Source organism: Drosophila subobscura, chromosome O (genome assembly GCF_008121235.1).
Source record: "Drosophila subobscura isolate 14011-0131.10 chromosome O, UCBerk_Dsub_1.0, whole genome shotgun sequence".
NCBI classification, from domain to species: domain Eukaryota; kingdom Metazoa; phylum Arthropoda; class Insecta; order Diptera; family Drosophilidae; genus Drosophila; species Drosophila subobscura.
The window spans coordinates 5,500,772-5,521,618 of record NC_048533.1 but is presented as its reverse complement, the minus strand read 5'-3'; the positions used below and the strand labels follow the sequence as shown (position 1 = coordinate 5,521,618).

At 43.1% G+C, this 20,847-nt stretch overlaps 3 protein-coding genes across 3 annotated transcripts in view; 2 read left to right on the top strand and 1 right to left on the bottom strand.

Annotated features, from left to right (window-relative positions):
* The window catches only part of LOC117899225 (furin-like protease 1), a 151,192-nt gene that overhangs the window by 104,699 nt on the left and 25,646 nt on the right, over positions 1 to 20,847 (top strand).
* Positions 2,293 to 3,136, bottom strand: LOC117898490 (collagen alpha-1(XVII) chain). Its single transcript, XM_034807926.1, has 2 exons — positions 3,112 to 3,136; positions 2,293 to 3,050 (listed from the first exon to the last, which is right to left on the bottom strand). The coding sequence occupies exons 1-2, from the start codon at positions 3,134 to 3,136 to the stop codon at positions 2,293 to 2,295; spliced, it is 783 nt and encodes a 260-aa protein (XP_034663817.1).
* LOC117899232 (leucine-rich repeat-containing protein 15) lies at positions 3,832 to 5,625 on the top strand. The gene has a single exon (XM_034809105.1). The coding sequence runs from the start codon at positions 3,996 to 3,998 to the stop codon at positions 5,412 to 5,414; it is 1,419 nt and encodes a 472-aa protein (XP_034664996.1). The 5' UTR covers positions 3,832 to 3,995; the 3' UTR covers positions 5,415 to 5,625.

Sequence of the window (20,847 nt, the reverse complement as noted above, 5' to 3'; positions counted from 1 at the left end):
GCACGCAAAACGCCGTAGTTCCGGCCAGTGTTCATTTCGCTGACTTGAACCTCCTGTCCTGCCGTCTCCTGCAAATTACAGCCAGAACTTTTGTGCTTTTCCATCCCGACGGCTGCTCTCCCACACTTGGCTATTTATCCTCGCTTTCGCGCTCTGCTCAGATATTTCTTTCCTGTTTCATATTCCATGGCAAATATTTCTGTGCAGATATTTTTTAATAAAGAATTTTTATTCCATGTAGAGGGGGAGAGAGAGAGGCAATGATTTGCCTGTGGATGAAGTGAAGGCGGAGTTCATGCTGCTTCGATATCGTTGATGAAAGTGTTTGCTCTTTGCTCTTGGGTTTTATTTATTATTGGCATTTTATTGGTATTTCTTGAACATATTTGCAGCAACTACTTTTAGACTCATTTAATAAAGCTACTGATTTTTGCGATTGGCATTCATTTGAGTGAATTTTGAGCTTGAATCTTTATAATGTAATCTCCAAAAAGCACACCCTCAAGTATCATTTCGCCAAAAGTAATTTCCCCCACATTTGAATGGCAAGGAGCTTTCTCTCATTACGCATACCGCCACGTGGCAGCCTCATCATGGACCACATCAAAATGTTGCCAGAAAATATACTTTCCCAGAGAGATACATGCGCCAGAAATACCTTTCCTACCTGTGCTAACTCCCTCGTTTTTGCTCGGGAACACACACTTTATTATTTATTGGCATAATCATTTTAATGGCAACAAGGCAACAGCAGGCGGCAGCAGGCAAACACGATAATCATATTTATTAACATTTTAACTTAATTCAGCGGGTGGTGGTCTGAAGATTCCACTCCTTTCATTGCGAAGTGTATCCTTAATGTAAGAGCAGGCGGAGCAGGAGGAGGAGGAGGAGGAGGAGGTATCCTAATCATCAGTCAGCGGGAGTCAGCAGGTGTTTGTCATGACACTCATGAATGAATGACTGAGCGCTGGCAAATATTTTAATTCAAATTTTATTCACACACAGAAGGGGATGAAGCAACAAGGAATTTCTTTCACTCATTTGATTACTTTTTACTCTGGGGTTTACTTTACACAATCTTTTTCTCTGTTTATCTACCAATCTACTTTATCTTCATCTTTATTTGTAAAAGAAAAACCGACCTTCTTCACTGCAGAAGAGGTTAATTGCTCTTGCAACGATCCATCATCGGGTGAGGCCCATGGAACTGCTCTCTTCCTGCGCCACACACATACTCGTATGTGCACCCGTTCGTCTGCCTGCCACTGAAAGCATTTTCATTTAATTGAAACAAATGCGTGCTGCGTATCAATTGAGGCGAAATGGCACACCATACATCATACTCTCTTAGTCGCACTAAAATAAATATGTGTCTCTAAGCAATAAAAACTAAATGATAATAAATTCAAAACAAAACAAAAAAGACTAAAAGAGGGGCGGCATGACACCATTATTTCTGTGGCTGTGCTCGAGCGAAAGAGAGGGCAAACATTATGTCAGGTGGCGCATTTAACGCGTTGTCCACCAATTGAGTGGCCCGTCAATGGAGCGCAGCAATGGGGGCACTATATACGTATCCTATAGCTGTGGCCACCCCCCTAGATGATGTCTGATGTGTATGTGGTGTCAAAGTGATATTAAAATCCATGTAAATTACACACAATCATCATAACGCTCCTCTCCTCATATGTGTGGCTCTGTGTGTCTCTGTGTCTTTGAGTGTGCCATAAAATGACACCAAACACGAGCATATGGATCGACTTTTTATGGGTGCTGACCATTTGACATACTCGTTACAGCAACAGATACAGATACGAGCACAGCTAAAGCTAAAGCTAAAGCTACAGCTGCAGATACCAGTGGGAGAGCAGATACAAATACGTGTACAGCAACAGCTACAAACATCAGATGACAGATAATATATGCAACGTGCTTTTGGCTTTAAGTTCAGCTGTACTCTTGGGGATATGTGTAAAATGTAAATGTTTGTGGTCTCTAAATATTCTCTATGAGAATATATCATTGTTATGCATAGTTTCTAGCATTCTTTGCTTGACCTTGAGTGCAGCAAGACATAGCTCTTTTTTATGGCGGATTCATCATATAACTTTAATCAACCGTGTGGCGCTGCTGCAAGTAAAATATACACGAAAATGTATCTATAAATGGTTTCAAAGGTGAAATATTCTTTGACTAATTGTAGAAAAAGCTTACATTTTCTATACGTTACTTACATAAATTCAAGTATTGTATTTATTATTTATTTAATGCTTTATTCCGATTTATGCCTTAACTTTGATAACCATTTGAAAAGTGTTCAGCATATTGTGGCTTATTATTATTATGATTGTTGCTCGTCTGCGTGTACCAAATGCTCTGCGGGGTGTTATGCGAGGGTTTCTGGGACTGAGAGTGAACAGCCGATTCGCCAGTGGGGCCGCGTGGACCACGTGGACCCGTGGGTCCGGCAGGGCCTCGCTGGCCAGGAGGACCAGGCGGCCCAGGTGGACCAGGAGGCCCAGGCACAGGAATGGGTATATAGGCAGTGGGACCCAAAGGTTCCTCCTTCTCAGCAGCAGAGTCGCCATTCGAAGGATTCAGAAGATTTAGGTTTGGCCAATTGAAGCCCGATTGTCCTTGGAGATTGAAGCCCAGCTGGACACGTGGAACCATCACATAGGACAGGCCCGGACTGATTCGGTTTTTGTTTTGATTCGGATTGGAGATGATGGAGGGGCCATAGGCCACGGGATAGGCAGCCACTTGGGGCACCACATACTTCACATTCTGGTCGTTGACCATGGGAATCGAATTGGAATAGAGATAGTCGGGCACTTTGCGACTGTCCTTTTCTGCCTCGGGCTCTGCCTCGAGGATTTGTGGCTCCTGGAAGGTAACCTCTTCATCATCCGATCGCTTGATGTGTTCCCCCTGGGATGAGTAGATGACAATTTGTGGTTCTTCCTGGGCACTGCGACCAGATCCATGGACACGACGAAGTCCCGAAAGACGCGCCTCGATCAGCGGGGAAAGCAGACCCAAAAGAACTAGGGAAAGAAATGTTTTTAGTTGGATATTTTCGGGTGAAGCTTGATTCTGTTTTCTTACCCAATATTTGCACACTTGGCTTCATGCTGGACAACTGTTGGATTTCGCTTTGTGTGTGGTCTGTTTTATACCCAAAAATTAACTTGTGATAAGATCTGCCAAAGAGAATTCTTGGGAGTGGTTCAATCAACTGTTGGCCATCTTTGGGTCATTAATTTTAAGTGTCTGCTTCAAAGTGGGTCAACATTTGGAACCCGTTCTAATGGAAAGGTTCTACTTATCCGCAAATCTCAATCATTACTCAAAAAATAATTTTGCTTGGGAAGAGCCCTTCTACCTCGCTCTCTCTCTCTCTCTCTGTATTCATCTATGGCTGATCTCTTTTTCTATATATAAATCACAGAACTGCGAGCTCTCCCCCTATTTTTGGTGTATTTGTTTTTTGTTTGGCATTTCCTACTTTAAAAAACATTCATTTTCATCAGTGGACAAAGCAGAAGCCAAAAAAAAAAATGCAGAAATACTAGTGCTAGTACGAGTGGAAATTACGAACGAAATTGAAAGTTCAACCCATGCCAAAGTATTCGTTTTTGTGTGTGGAACAGCCCAGAGTCGCCTCTTAATTGAATTAAATCAAAAAACAGCAAGAAGCAAGAACAAAAATGAATCCACAATTAGTGGGAGAAGCGAACCCCTTTTTTCGTTTGTTTGTCGAAGCAACACCCGCATCCGAGGCATGCCACATAGCAGCACAACAGTAGAGCAGTATCGCAATGGGGTCGACCACTGCGACAGTTGTCTGATCTACGGAACAGTTGTGCCACTTGCGCCGTGGCGTGCGCGTCGTTGGGCGCTCACCAACGCCAACACAACGAAAAAGCAGAAATCTAGGTGTCCTTTCTCCCGTATAAAGTCTTTCGCGTGTGTCTGTGTGTGTCGGTGCCATGCGGCTGTGGCTGTGGCTGCTGCCTCTTGTGGTGGCTTGTTGGCTGCCACTTGTGGCCCCAGAGCCTGCCTCGCCATCGGCAACGGGCGGACAGCTGCGTCGACTTTGGCTGCAGGATCACTGCCATGCGGGTATCTGCACAAATGTGGAGATTGGACGCAGTGACTATGTGATTCTGTCGCAGGCACCCATCCCAAATCAACTGATGCTGACGTTCATCAATTCGAGCATTGCCAAGATACCGCATCTGCTGTTTGACACATTTCCGGATCTGCAGATGCTCCGCATGGAGAACTGTTCGCTGGAGACATTCGAGAAGCCGCAGTTCGAGGGCGCCAGCAATCTGATGAGCCTCTTTCTGGGCCTCAATCGTCTCAAGGATATACCCAAGAACATATTCCTGGGAGCGGATAATCTGGCCACGTTGCATCTCCAGGCGAATCAGCTGAAACATCTATCGAATCACAGTCTCCATGCCCTCAAGGAGCTGAAGGAGCTCTCCCTGGCAGACAATCTACTGGAACAGCTGCCCCTCGGGCTCTTTGGTGGCATGCGAAAGCTAATGGACCTAAATCTGGCTGGCAATCGCTTGGAGGCCCTGCCTCGTGGCATCTTTGATAAGAACTTGAATCTAACGAGAATCAATCTGGCTCGCAATCGCTTCACGGCCTTTGAGTCGGAACTGCTGAAGCTGCAGCCGCGTCTGTCCCTCCTCGACATCTCGGGCAACATTATCCAGGAGCTAACGCTGAATTTCAGTCTCCTGGAGCTGGCAGTGGCACACAGCTGCGATCTGAGACGCCTAACAGTCTATGGGATAGTGCGGGAGCTGGATTTGCACAACAATTCGCTAAGAGAACTGCCCCACATACCACAGGCCATCAATGTGACGAGCTTGGACTTGTCTCAGAATCCCCTGGGCAACCTTCAAGGGAATCCACTAAGGCGCTTCACAGCTCTGCTGCGACTCAATCTCTCCACAACCAATGCCCATGAGCTGCCCGAGGGTGTACTGAAGAAGCAAACGAATCTCCAGATGCTCGACATATCAGGCAATTCGATATACTCGCTGAAGATCACACTCTTCGACAGTTTGAAGGCCCTGCAGTATTTCTACTTTCAGCAGAACAACTGGAACTGCGATTTTCTGCAGCTGTTGATGAGTTCCTTTGTCAAGCGAAAGGATCTCTCCTTCATGGAGGACGTCACGGCACCCGAATTGGTTGACGATTATGTGGACGGCATTGCCTGTTGGTATGAGAGCGATAAAACTTCCAAAAAGTGCGATGCCAGCAGCTCCGATGCGGCCCTCGAGCTGTCTATAGTGCGGAATGAGATCAAGGCCTTCACGGAGGTGGTGGAAAAGAAGTTCCTCAAGGTCTATCGAATGTTGGAGGAGATGAAAATGAAGCTATAAAAAATCAAACTATAATCTATCAATCTATAAAATATCTATCAAATATTTAATCAACCCACCAAATATTCAATCCAGTATTTAATCGCATTATATAAACATAATTTATTTGACACAACGACAAGCAATGACATGGCTATTTTTAAGAGATAATGTTACATATTACATATACCACAATAAAGTTCTTCTTTCGGGAAATCTAGGGAAAACAAAACCAAACAGACGCCTGATTTTTGAAGCAGAGGATTCTTTATTATAATTATTTTTGGGTCATGAAAGCGATACATCAAAAAGATATACCTCTTTGATGCTGCTCCCAAATGGCTGTTAAATGATTTTCACAATTCAATTATACTCTCTACCATCATGTATTGAATTATCAAGTAATCCATACATCACATATGTATGTATATCACCCACAAATATTTCATTTTTTCGATACTTCTATTCCACAACCAAAATACGAATTCCCTTATGGCGAAAATTCCTTTATGGTTGAACATATTAAAAGAGTTTATCAGGCGATAAATCCCACCGCAGAAATTGGCAAAAATATTCCACTGAAAAAACAAAATATTATGCTCTTCTTTAACGCTCAATTTAATGCCATAAATATTTTATGCAAAACACGAGGCAAGCCCATGGCAGAAAAAAAAATATCAGAACATAACAGAAAGAAAAAAGTATTTATGGCATAACAAAAATGTATATAGATATATTTTTTAAATACGAAAATTATCAGCGTAATCAGAGGAGAGAGAGAGAGAGAGAGAGAGAGAGAGAGAGAGAGGAGAGAGGATGATACAGGCAGCGCGACAGAGACACTTGAAAACCGACAAAACTTAATTAAATGCAGACACACAGGCACACAAAGAGATGGATTTATAGAGGAAAATATAGGGGGGAAAAAGAGAATGCCACAACAAAAAGTATAAAATGGTTATGAGAGGTTGGAAATATACATACCCTATCGGAGAAGTATGCAGGCAATTTATTGTTGAGAGGCATAGGTACAGGAGTATAGGATTTAGGTTTACTAACATTGAGTCCATTTATTTCTGTGTCTCTCAGGCACCATCTATACCTTATATCACCCCTCAACTTTCATTTTGTCCCTTGTTTCTTTGTCACTCTCCTCTTATCTCTCCTCTTGAAGAAAGGGTATCAGAAAAGCATACATACATCAATGGCATTCATCTTTTTTTGTTCAACCAACCAATCATCGGACAGCGCGTCTGATCGCTGAAAAACAGTGCAATGATAATAATAAATGAATTTTGTAAATATTTTTTCAGCGCCTGTTTAATATGGAGGGGATGTGCCTCCTGCCTACTGCCTCCTGCCATCTCCTATATCTTTATTTGTATCTCCTCATGTGGCTGGCTGAGTGTGTCTGTGTTTGTGTGGGGCTAGTAGATTATGTCTGAGTGTGTGTGTGTGTGTGTGTGTATATCAAATAAACAAACAAAAACACAGACAGTAGACAGAGCACACACAGAGACGTGTGGCGTGGAATGCCATTAAAATATGGCTTACAGTTGATTGGACAGAAAATTGTGTGGTGCAACTTTTTTGCTTGCCTGCCAGCCTGCCTGCCGCCACAGAGATATGCAAGTTGTGTGGCAACTATGAAAAGTTTGCTGCCAGCAACGGAGTTGACAATGTGTTCTAGGATACTCCCTACCAGTTTTTGTGCGGTCACTTTCGATGATTTATGGTAGATGATGGGTGAACCTTATCCTTAAAGAGCTCCATGAATCCTTCTGAATTTCGCATTAATGCTGAGAACTCTGCCAAGGCTCTCTGTGTCGCCGTCTCTTATCTGAGAACCCATTTTCCAATAAGCATCATTTGCATTTTCGATGGTTTGCCAAGCCTTTTCCGGCTTTAGCCACTACCATTCTCCTCCTTACAATCGACGGACGGATGACAATTTCTATGCAAAATTTCTGCTAGGGGGAAAGATGAAAGGGCCATAAAGTGCGCAACACATTTTAAAGCTTAAGCCATTAGGATATCTCTCTCTCTCGGTCTAGTCCTCCTCTTATTCGCTCCCTTCTTGGCTCTCTTCTCTGTTCTGTATGCCACTCGTTCTGTTCATCTGCTGCTGCTGTAAGACTCTTACTACGCTTGTAAGCAACTTCCGTTTCCGTTATCCGACGCGTCGTTTGTTCTGCCATTGTTGCCACTGCAGCTGCTGTTGCAGCTGCCATTGTTGCTGCTGCCACATCCCGCCATCCTCCTCCTCTCTTCCTCCTTCTGTTACACCGTAACGTAACGTTAACAACGCTAACGTGCTTACGCTACGCAACATATGCACAGTGCCCCGCCTCCACCCTCAACTTTTGCGTCTTGTCTTGCAGGCTAAATGCATTTTGGCCAAGTTTATGAAATGGTTGTTGTTCTTGCTTGTTTGTTGTTTTTTGTTGGCCCCGTAGATTTAGTTGTTGCTGCTGCTGTTGTTGATGCCACAACTCATTAAGAAAACAAAAGCTCTACACAAAAGTTAGTCGTTACCCAAAGGCCCCACCTTTTCTCCTACTTTCTCTTAGTTTTTGTTATAATTAAGTTGACTTTATTACCCCTGCCCACGGCCCCGGGCCACAGGCACCTCAAACAAAATGTTGCACTGTTTGAATGCACATTTGGCCTTGGATTTTAGCACCCAGGGGCTAACCGCTTGAACATTTATTGAACTTTCATTATGGCGATTTTATGGCCAAAAGTCCAGGCAGAAATTTTCTTATTACCTTAACAGCTGCTGGGGAGGCACTTTACCTAGAGTTTATGCTGAGGTTAGAGGTGCCCCGTAAAGGGGATGGAAAAGGAATATTTTATAATGAAGGTGGGAAGATCTCTTCCTTCATCTAGCTTTATTTTATACTCGTATATATTTTCCCTTGTTTAATTTAAGTGTTTTTCCCCCGTCCGTCTCTTATTCTCACTTGTAATTTACTTAATTCTCCCTTATCCCGTATCCGCCTCTCACGTTCCATCACTCAAATGCCCGTTACGTGCCACAAAATGGAATGCGTGCTCATGATTTCCACACACATACACACAGAAAAAGAGAACCAAAACCACACAACAGAGGAGTGTGTCCCTCCAGAGACTCTTTCCATTTGAATGCTTTCTGAATGCCTGTGGAGAGAAATTTAATATTTCTAATTTCAGACCTCATATTATAATCCAACAAATCATTCTTGCTGGAGGGGGAAATATATATGTATTTTTTGGTCATTATCCATAAACAATGCACACGCTTCGGCTGCAATTATGTGCGCAATTAGGCGTTGGGACTAATTTTTATCAAATTTCTCGCAATGCCTGCACAGGGAAGGACAGACAGAGAGCGCGCAGCCGAGAGAGAGAGAGGCTCATAAATAAAGCTTAATGGCAAAAACAGTTGGTCAGCCTCAGGCGGGAAGGAGTGGTAGGGGTAGGCATTAAATTAAAAATTCCGCCCACTCATCTTTGTAGAGGGGTGGGGTGGAGCAAGAGTGAGAAGTGCAGAGGAGAGCGAGTAAAAAATAGGTTGCCTACTTTTGTGGGCCTGTGCATAATTGGGCAGCATGAATAATATATGTATTTGTTTGTGTGTGTGTGTGTGTGTGTGTGTTTTTCCCTGATTATGTGTATGTGTGCGTGAGTTGCTAGTTTGGCAAACGAGGCGTGTGCACAACATGCGTTTGCATAAATTCACGCTTAATTAGCTCTCACTACGGTCTCTCCTCCCTTGGCCCCTTGCTGGTACAACCACGCATTCCCTCATTCCGCCACTTAGGAGCAGTCCCCACCTCCCCATTCGTAGCCACAGTTTCCAGCATGGAAGCAAGTTGTAACGCTTCTAATTAGCGGTTACCAAACACTTAAACGCGCTTAAATGTAATTTAATAAAATATTTCAGAATATTTGTACATTCCAACAGGAATATACACTGTGAAAGAAGAAATGCTTCCAATGGGGAATATATTTTAGATGTATTCTGTTGGTTTTTCCTTTGTTAACATGAATGTTACATGTTCTCCGTTTATCTTACTTATTTTGAGAACTTTTCATATATTTTTGAAGAATTGAATCTTATAGCTATTTCTCTTATTTTTCTCATTTAATTTTTAAGCCAGAGACTCGTATTATTTTTTTTTTAAACAATTAAACAAATAATAGGATTCCTTTTAATAAACAGAATAGTTCTTTTTTCGAGCTCAGCTCCTTCCAAAATCATTACATAAACCATTTTCATAGAAAAAACATCAACAACAACAACTCAGATATAACTTTAGAATTGGGAGCAGATGTACCCCTATTGCCTCTATGCTGCCATATCACTTGTAGTAGATATTGCATTTTCCCCAGTGTACCTGTGCTACCTGCAGCATTCTTATCAGTATAAAAGCTAATTGGGGAACAAAATGGGTAAAAAAAAAAGGGAAGAGAAGAGTAGAATCCCCAGCACAAATTCAATTTCATTCGGAAACACAGTTCGTGTGTGTGTTGTTTGCGTTTCGGTTGCCATTATTAACTGGCTTTTTGGCGCAATTAAGGTGCCACTGAATCCCATGAACCCCATACCCCACGCACGTGTACCTGTACCGTGTACGTGTCTTTGGCGCATTTGGGTTTAATTTGCAGCTACAGTTGCAGCAGCAGCAGCAGTAGCAGGAGCAGGAGCAACAGGAGTGGCAGGAGCAACAGAGGAAAGAGCTTAGAGCAGAAGGAGCAACAGTGGGAAGCAGGAAGCAGCATCAGAAAGTTCCTCCAAGTATTTTGACTGCTAATGCACGCACGTTTTTGCAGCAGGACGAACAAGCCAGCAGGAGCTGTGTGTGGTGTGGTGTGGCGCGGTGTGGTGGAGTTTGGTGTGTTGGTGGTTCCTAGCCAGTGTTTTCTCAACTTCTAACCAAATTGTTTAACTAAGTAGCAAAAGCGCATAAAAGCACGTAAGACAAATGCACATACACGTGGGCCCAAGAGATAGACTAGAAACTTGCACTTGCAAAAAAAAAGAGAGCGTCGGGGAACACAATGAATCATCATTTGTGGCGGATGATAAATTCTTGGGGAATTTTGAAAGTTAGTTTTGCGGATAAACCACACAAAAACGCGGTGATCAAAAGTTGCTACAAATGGGAGTTTTCTTTTGGGAAGATTAATGCTTGATAGGAAACGAGGGATTCAAGGGAAAATGTGATACTTACACAAAAATGCTGAAAAACTTGAGCTTGATATTAAGAGGACACATTTCTCGTGGAATTTATGCATTTTTAAGTCTTTAAAGGACACATTTCTACTGCATTTAGAAAATTCCTTTAAAGTAGTTTACTAGCAATTTTCAATTACATGCTGGAACTTCTATTGCTTCTCTGATTCATTTTGCCATTCACATTCAGATTACACTATAAGCTGCCGGAAAGTTTCATTAGCAGAAACCCAAATCAAATTAGTCGACCAATCATTGGAATGGAGTCTGGAACACAAATCAGTAGAGAGACCATGTAAACCAAAAGACACAGACACAGAGAAAACAGAAAAGAGAGTGAGAGAAAGAGGAAGAGCGAACCTTAACCAACATTTTAAATCTCCATTTAGGATTGGGGGATACGAGCACCATTCACTCGAAGCAGTCGCTAGACAATACGTTTACCCTTGCTGTACGGCTATCCTCCTCGATGCATTTGTCATTGCAAATTGAATCGAACATCCAACATCCAAGGAAAGAGCAGAGCTAACATGACAAATCATTTACTTATTATACCCACAGGGGTGCAGAAAGTGGGTAGAGTTTTCTGCATTCGACATTGGGAGTGAGACCAAAGAAAAGCGTAGATTGTGACACAGATGGAGATAGAGAAGAGGTGGAATGTGCCAGACAGCGAGGTGGAAAAGAGCTGGGAAAGAAGAAAAGAAAAGAAGCAGTGTAGAGGATGCCCCAGAGAACAGTAGAGCAGCAGCAGCAGCAGCCGAGGATGTCCCCACCAAAAGGTGTAACGAGAAATCAAAACCTAAAGAGAAACACAGGATTAGATAATGGTTTTCGTTCGGCAGGGGCAAAACTTTAGCTTAAAGCCATCTCGCAGCATGACATTGGCAGTTGACCAAAAGAAAGGTGGTGCAGTGGTGGCTGGTGGTGCAGTGGCGTGTTGGCTGGCAGTACATGCATTCCACTTGAGTGGACAATGCTGCAACACCCAAGCCATGCAACCATGTCCCTCTGCCAGGCCGCCCAGCCACCCACTACTACTGCATTGAGCTGCACTCACATGGAATGCGCAGCTGCACAATTTATAGGATATCCAAAAGGAGAAGGATGAACAGGAGGCTGTCTGCACGGAAGGAAGGAGATGGGCAGTGGGTGAGCTCTGATAACAAGCTTACTCTCGTCTGTCGTGTCTGTGTCCGGTAAAATCTTATAAATTGCAAATTGAATTTAACGATAAACATCGGCATGCTGATGCTGCTGCAAACGGCATTTGCCGTATTGAAATCTGTGTGGCTTGTCGGTTCATTGTTTGGTTCACTTAGAGCTGCGGCACTCCTTCAACTCCATTTGGTATGCTTAAACAACATCCTCACTGCCGTCCCACCTCCTCTCCGATTGCCTCTTCCTTGTCGTAGCCCTATTGTCCGAGTCCCATACTGTGTATCCTTGTCCAATTGAGACTGATTGCATTTGTCAACTGTTGTCTGTGTGTTTGTGGAGTTAAACAAAACACACTTGAGCAGAGATTTGTAGCTTAGAGAGTCTTGAATTGATTCCCAAATTGATATTAATGTCTCTTTTTTGCTTTGTTTTTTCTTTTCTATCTTCGCAGGTGAGTTGAATAATCCATGAAATCCACACACATCTCGGAATCAATGAAAACTGTAAGAAACAACCGACTACAAAGTACGGCGACTATATATCCCACTTTAATCATCATCTGGCTGGCAAATATCATCGAGTCTAGACCACTTACTTTGCCCCTTATTCGTTGCTCACTGCTGTCGCCTCCACTTTGCAATTATGTTGCCCGGAAACAGAGTTTCCCCACAAACCCCCACAAGAACTTTGTTCATAATTTATAGATACCCCCAAAAAAAGACTGGGAGGGAAACAAAAAACAAAATTCCAAAGACCAGACAGCGTGGCGACGACAATGACGATGGCAAACGGTTTCCAACAGCTGGAAAAAAGAGGTAACACCCGGCAATAAAAAAGAGGAGGTGGGAAAAGCAGAAGAAAAGACTAAGGGATACCCTCTTCCGTAAATCTATTGGGATAACTGAACAATAAATTATGATTTTATTGTTATCTCTAGAAAGAGTCTGAAAAGTATAAATATGAAAGTATGAAATTATATTCTTAAGGGCACACGTCCTGCAGCAGCTCAGCTCCGTCGGTTTTTGTCGATTTTGCCTGCGATAAGCGCTTTAATGTTTAGTATTGATCCATTCACTAATCTATTTAAGTGCTACTAATTCTCTTCTCCCAAAACCAATTCCATCCCATTTGCTACCCTCTAGCTACCCCTTCAAAAGAACCAAAATAAGAGAGGAAAAAATCCCAACGAATTCTGGCAGCCAAAAGTCAAAAACTAACTGCCTTTTGTTTGAGACCAATGCGCCATGTGTCCTTTACGGACACAAACTCCTGTTTCTCACTGTCTACATGTACATGTGCATGGATTCTTGCGTGTGTGTGTGTGTGTGTGTGTGTCTAACGAAGTGTCAGTGTGTGCGTGAGTCCCCCTGCTGTGCTCTGGCTTTGTGTCCGTGTGGCACGTTCTACGGTTTAACCTTTTTTTCTACCCCTTTGGCCATATTGTTGCTCTGTTGGCCCCCATATTCTTCTTGTTGCTATTGTATAAATAATTCAGAACACACACACAAAGAAACACAAAGATACAGATACAACCCAGAACCTGGACTCAGATACAAATACAGCCAGAATCTGGTCATAGATATACTCTCGGAGCAGTTGGCCTTTTCATTGTTTTTGCCTTTTGACTTTTTTCATGCCTACTTTTTGAAATGTTCTTTTGTTTAGGCTAAGAGAAATGTGGGAAAAAGCCAAACGAGACAGAGTGAGGGAAAAGCAACACAGACAGAATGAGGGAGGAGGAGAAACCCCAGTGATTTGTTGGATATTTGCTTCTTTAACTACTTTCTAAGTCGTTGATATCCACAGATACAATAAATTAAATGCTGAAACCTGCAACTTTTTGTTTAGTTTACAGTTGGTAAATTCCTTTACTTCTACTTAAAATTACACAAACTTTTTTATTTAATTTTGAAACAACTCCTCGGGCTGCCTCTGTGTCATTTCTATTCATTAAATAAGTCTAAATTTATATTAAATGCTTGTCTACATATTTATATGTTGAATTATTAGATGTCTGGTCCACACTTTAAGCTGCTTGTGTGTGGCCCCTGGTGGAAGCTGCAGGGAAAATTCATTTTCACATTTATGAAATACTTGCTGAAATGCTCAACCAAAAAGTTGGCTCCTTGATTCCCACACATAAATTGCGAGCAGTTTTTCATGATTTATACACTGGGAGGGAACATTTGCACTGCTAAGCATTTTGTCCTCCACTCCTCTGGCAATTATATGAAAGCAGAGTTTCTGTGGCACCACCATTACCCGCCACATACTCGTACACACGAGTATACGGGTGGACGACACACTCTCCTAAGCGATTTCTCAATTTGCATATGTTTCGCACACACACACACACCCAGTAGAGGAGGAGGGAAAGTCCTTAAGGGACCCTCTTGAGTTCTGGCCTGCCCTGTCCTGGCAGTCAATTTGTTAAATAAATTGAATTATGTTACAGTTTTCGGCAGTATTTTTTTGTTGCTCTCGTTTTCGTTTCGTTTTGGCCTCTAGTTGACCTTTTTGTGGGGGCGCAGGCGTTGGGATGCTCGGGCTAATAAAATTATTCCCACATATGCGACAACTTTGATGGCCAGAAATCCGTCGCCGTATGGGAGACGTGACAACGATATCTCCTGGGATATCTCCTGGCATATCTCCTGGGCGTATTGACATTGGGCTGCTAGTTTAGAACTAATTAAAAAGTTTTTGGGGGCGACCCAAAGAGCAATGGAAAATTAAGAAGCCACTGAGCGGCTTACTGATGAGAGCTTTTCCAGCGATGATTTTCGAGGAGAAGAACCTGTCGTGCAATAGCAGTGCCCGCAACATTCAGTTAAAAAATTGTAGCAAAGAAAAAAAATGTATTAAAAAGTAAAACCAAAGCCAAAATAAATATCTCCTTGCCGCATTTGCATAGCAGGAAAAAAATGCCACAGTGGAAATGAAAAATTATAGCAATGTGTGAATGCCAGACAAAGCTTACCCCCTTTATGAATTCCCGAGCATAATTAATAACGAGAGCGTACGGAGAGCGGAAAAGCAGAACGAGCGGAAATCCAATTAACATTTTAATGTTTTTCTTTTGTTGTGTTGTTCTTTGGCTACTTCCGTTTCCGTGTCCAAAAAAAGAAGGGGAAAAGGTTATGTGGAATTTTTAAGCAAAATAAAAGAGAAATTAACTCCATTCGAGGGACACCAGCATGTGGTATGCGTAATATGTGCGTGGATTTTAGTGCCACATCGTAAAATCCATAGCCTTTTAGGGCTAAAGGAGTCTGTAGAAACAGAGAGGAGGAGAGAGGGAAAAAGCCAATTGACAAACTTTTGGTCCTCGTTGTCGTCGTCTATTTTTTATGACTCTCTCCAGGAGCTATTAACGCGTTCATGGGCCTCTCCTGCATGCAGCGTCCGCTGCTGCTGCTGCCTAATTAGATTTGAGGCTGTGCGAGTATGTCCTGAATGTCCTGTGGGGGGTCTGTCTGCCCGTCAAGTGTGGGACTGCTTGTTTTTTTTGGGGGCCAATTGGCGACCATAAAACGTAAGCGTAATAAACCGTCTACTTTCTTTTCGGCTCAGAGGCAAAGTGAGAGCATTGCTAATGGAAATTAATGTAGTAGAAAAAAAAGGACTACACGGAAGGGAAGAAGAGGAACCAAGGACTATCAGTGGCGAGAAAAGAAAGGGCAAACGCACAGGACTGTCATTGGCAGTGAAATAGGGATAAGGGAGAACCCAAACAGTGGATGGGACAGCCGGCCATGGCAGTCGTTGGCGATAACTAGGCATATATTCGTAAGTTACTTAATTAAGTTTCAGGTAAAGTTACGGGCCAACAAGTGATGTTAGGAAAAGCAAAAGAGACAGGCAGAGTACATAGAAAGAGCCAACAGAGTACCCAGGAAAAGCGAAAGAGAGAGCGAGCGGAGGAGTAGTCCCAAAGAAAAGCTTAGCGCTTAAAGAGGTTATACTCGTATAAAAGTTGGTTCCTTTTGGGCTTAATTAAAGCATTTATGAAGGGGCAAAAGTTCTCCTCTAACAAGAGATGCTTCAATCGTTGGGCAAAGTTGTTGGCCAGGAAATTCAGTTGCTTGGAAGCGATTTGTAAGCCCTAATTAAGAATGAAAGATATTCCAAAGCTACAGAAGTGATGTGAAAGGTAAAGAAAATTCCACCATTAGAGTAGAAGTTGGCTTGAAGAAGTACTTGTAATCGTTGCAAAAATTAAATGCTTTTAGCTTAAACATTAAAGGCAACTAAATGCCAATGGGTACAGGAAGGATTTTCTGTTTGAAAAACCAAAATATTTCCAAGAGAATTTTTACAAGAAACTCTACAAAAAATATCTTCCAGCTCCGTAAATCCATTTTCCTTTCGGTCTGTTATCCATTTTGGAATAACCAGAACTAAAACAATCTCCGCCCGCAACTTTAATCAACATTTCCTTGAAACAACAACAAAAGTGATTCGCTGTTTCTCTTTCCTTTCCTTTTTTGAGAGCCACTCATAGTTGCTGGTAATACCCCAACCGAAAGCCAGCCACAGCATTCCCCCACTGATATATTTACCTTTCATCGAATGCACCATAAAATCCAACAGTTTTTCCCACCCCAAAACAAAAAAAAAGAGGAAAGAAAAACAAACACCAGACCAGCCCAGAGCAGAGCAGAGGAGAGGAGAGGCGGCGAGGCTGCTGCAGAGACACGGTCCATGGGGTTGTATGAAAACTGCTGCTGAAAAGCGACTTTCAATTAATATACGAGCCTGGTGAATCGAGGGAGAAAGAGGCGTTTAAAATTCGCAGACAGTCGGCCGAGGCTTTGGTGTGGGAACCCCTTTAACAGGCAATAACGAGGGAACGAAGGCAAAAGCCACGGGCCAAACACGCACATGTCCTGTAGAGACCCGTCCCCCCAATGTGGCCTTGTTCCATGGTGTCGTCCTGTGTTCTGTCGCCCTTTTTGCACAATTTTCTCATTTTTAAAAATACTTTCAGCGGAACACGCACTTGTCCCGCACGCCCCCTGGGGACTCGTAAATTGTGCAATTTCTTCATTGTTGCTAATTTATAGGACAAGCCAGAGTGCTCCACACAGCAAATCAGTAAAAAAAGAAGAGAGAACCGGAGAAAGGTGGGGAAGTGCAGACAGAGAGAAGGATCATCGCAGGACAAGGCGCTAATCCAAAGCAAATAATAAGATATACCAAAAAATTGTATGTTTTATGGCCAAAAGCAAAGACCCCCAGATGGCAGAGCTAGAGAAGTAGTAAGAGATGGACACATAGAGGAGGAGAAGCAGCTGGAAAAGGAGAGCCAGATTAAGAGCAAGAGAATTTGAAAAAGGAAAAAGAAACAAAAGAAAAAGCTGCCAAAACTAGAGAGGCTGGGGAAATATACCCAAACAGCACGTAACTTTTGGTTAACCAAATGGAATATGACGGTGCTTCTGCTCCTGACCCTCCAGCGGAGAAGGGAGAGACAGTCCCCCACACTCAGCCGAGAGAGAGAGGGAGAGGAAGCAAATGGGAGACCTTCTCCCCAGGCGCAATTCCACCCACCGTTTGGCCTGTTGTGTTAGTTCAAATTACCTGAAAGTCCTTTTGGGCTTTTGACTTGTCGTACACACACACACACACACACACATACACTGGAAGAGAGAGAAGGAGAGAAGGCGGAAGCAGGAGACGGAGTAGGAGCCTTCGAGCGCGCGAAGCAATGCTTTGCGGCAGTACCGCGCGCGTGGGGCGCCCACTCCCAATACTTCCCGCATCATATTATATACCCGCTAGTGTAAGAACGTAGTAGTAAAGTAAGAAAATTCAGAGAATAAATGAAGGAATATAAAAAAAACACATACACTCACAATGCTGCAGGATGGATAAGGGAGGAAAGCGTAGAAGGGTAGACCACTGCAATTTGCTGAATCTTGGATTTGGGAACCACTGGGAATATGACATGCATATGCATATAGGGTATTAAGTGGCATAAGGAACGGCTTAAAGGAACCCTTGGCCTGGAGAGCAGGAAGGACATTTGTTACAACAGGAAGAAGAGATTAAGGGCGATTTCCTTGTGGTGTTAGAGAATTGTAATTGAAGGCAAAGAAAAAGAAGGTGCTGGAAAGTGTGCCGGAAAGAACGGGAAAACTATTTGGGTGGCACAGGTTTGATTTTTGGCTTTTATTTTTTGGAATGACAGGAAGGTTTGAAAGGTTTGAAAGGCTTAAAAGGTTTTTCAATTAGTAGAAGTATCTCTATCTTTCAACATTTCATCGAAAATTTAAAGAAAATTAGCTGTTGTGTTCCATTTTTAGCTCGTCCCACGTTTGCTTAAAGAATACTTAAAGTTCAGTTTAAATTTAAGTTTAATTTCACATTAATTTTCGTATTTAAATTCGCTTTAAATTCCTTAAAGCCATTCAAGTTTTTCTGCCTCAATTCCTCGAATGTTTAACCTTGAAAGTGTCTCTCTTTTTCGCCATCTCACTCTAACCACAATTACCACCATCCTGAATCACAATTACAATGCTTAACCACAGACACACAGAGGAAGAAAGAGCCCCACCAACAGTTAGCACCACGTGCTCCTGGCTCGTACTCATACGAGAACATGAACCTAATTACCAAGTTTCCAAATCTAATAACTTTATGGCTCTCTGTCCGCCTGTGTGTCTGTCTGTGGCTTTCGCTGGCAAGTTGCTGCTGCTGCTGCTGCTACGCTTTCGGACACAATCCGCTTAAGTCGTCCCACTGAAATTTGTGTGTGAATTAAGAGATTTTGATCCCCCTTCCCCTCCCTCCCACTCATGTGCAAGGAAAAAAGATGAAAACTCATTTAGACATTACATCTGCAGGGGATCTGACTCTAGCCCTCTGTATCTTTCCCTCCTAATCCTGGCCCAAAAAAACTTTGTTGCATTATTTCAAGCCAAGTTTTGAAATAAAAACGAGAAGGGACGTGTGAGACGCTTCTTACGCGTCACAACTTTTATACCCGGCACTCAGTACTACATCTGCACTTTAGCGGTTATTTGTCCAATTTTACATTTTTTCTTCATCTGTCATCTACATCAACAACACTACTCACGCCAACACGCTCCTTTAGCTCGCCCCCCTCCCCTAGAAACACACACTGAAGAGTCAGGGCAGAGGCAGCGGCAGAGGCAGAAGCAGTGACGTGTCAGGGGCCAGGCCATAAACAGCGCGAAGCAGAGTGTGAATGCTGCGGGACGGGGTGGGTTTGGCTACTGCAAATTAATTTCTTCATTGTGGCTATAATAATGATCCAATCGGATTCCAATTTGGTGATCTGATAGATAAGGTCATTCCCTACGGAATGGCGTTTTTAGTTTTCTGTTATCTTCAAAATTGTAGATTTGGGAGGTTTTTGCCCTTTTGCGGGGGCGGAAGGGGGCGGGGCTCATTTTTGAAATACACTGGTTTCAGTGTGAGCATACAGCAGTCTGGTGCCAAAATTTGGTGGCTCTAGCTCTTATAGTCTCTGAGAACTAGCCGACAAACAAGACGGACGGACGGACAGACGGACAGACGGACAGACGGACAGACAGACATGGCTCAATCGACTCGGCTATTGATGCTGATCAAGAATATATATACTTTATGGGGTCGGAAACGTTTCCTTCTGTGCGTTACATACAACCGTTGTGTGCACAAATACAATATACCCTATTTACTCTTCGAGTACCGGGTATAATGAGGCAAAAAATTGTATTTTTCGGTGAGTGGCAAGCTCCATGTGGAGTATCTGTGGAAATACAGAGGGCGGGAGCCAGAGCAAATGACTAACAGTAGTTGTGGAAGAGGATGCTGCTGCTGCTGTTAGCAGGACCACATTGTATGAGGTGCTGGATGGATATTTTGCATGGAAGCCGAAAAGTTGAAAGAATATTTAGTGTTCTGGCCATAAACTGAACAATTTGCTGTCAAATTATGCCTTTGAAAGGCAAAGAAAGACACGGCACGGCACGGTACGGCACAACTTTGTACAGCGAGGGGCGTAAAAAGCGCATGAAACTGTGGCAACACTTGAGGCAAAAACACACACAGAGAAAGAGAGAAGAAAGTGTATGCAACATTTTTGGACATTTTTATGGTGAAAAGGCAGCAACGGAAATGAGACGACGATGAGGATGAGAACGGAGGACTGGACACCAAGTGAGGCAAGGAGGAGAGGCACTCTGGCAGGCTATTTATTGAACAACAAAGGGGCAGGAGCAGGAGGCAGCGTTTCTATGCACTTAACATGTGTGAAAAATGCGTTCAAGGCAAAAAAAGAGACCGAAGGGAAAGGCGGAGACGAGTAGGAGGCCAGGTATTAGGTTCGTTCTTTCTTGGCTCTTAGTTTTCCACAAACACACACACACTGTCTATCTATGTGTGTGTGTGGCTATGTTTTCCATTTTCCCATTCTATTTTTCCGCTTCGTTGTGGCGTTTCGCCTGGCAAATTGCCATAGAGCAAACACTAACAAGAAAAACTAAAAACAGAAGCAGTTTTCAAGCCCCACAAAATATGCAGCACACAAAATTCGAGCATACCATACACTGCGTATGTGTGTGGTGCATTAGTGTGGTGTGCATGCGTGCGGCATGCCCCTCAAACCATGTTAAAATGTGGCGCATTGCATTTTCTTGCTGCATACTTTCCACAGCGGCTTGGCTGGCGATTGCAATCGCTTGGATGGGAAGCTTTTTCGGTTTTGAATTAAACAACGCACGTACTTCACACCTTGCCCCAACAACTGTGGCATACACATACATATCATTGCAGAGGGCCAGGGGATAGGGGGGGCTTTTATGGGCTTGCAGGTGGCATAGGAAACCACTACCTTGAGGCTAAACGAAACGCGTTTACCCATATGAGTGACGACTGACAATTGTGTGTGAATGAACTTAGCCGACTGAAGTGGATTGGATGGATGACTGCCTCGTTGGCTCCCAGCTGCTGCCAGCTGAATCCTGAAGGGAAGTGAGTGATAATTCTGCTGCACATGAGATGAGTGTTTGCGATTCTGAATAGCCTTCATGGTGCATGAAAACTGCAAATAATTTAACCATGCGA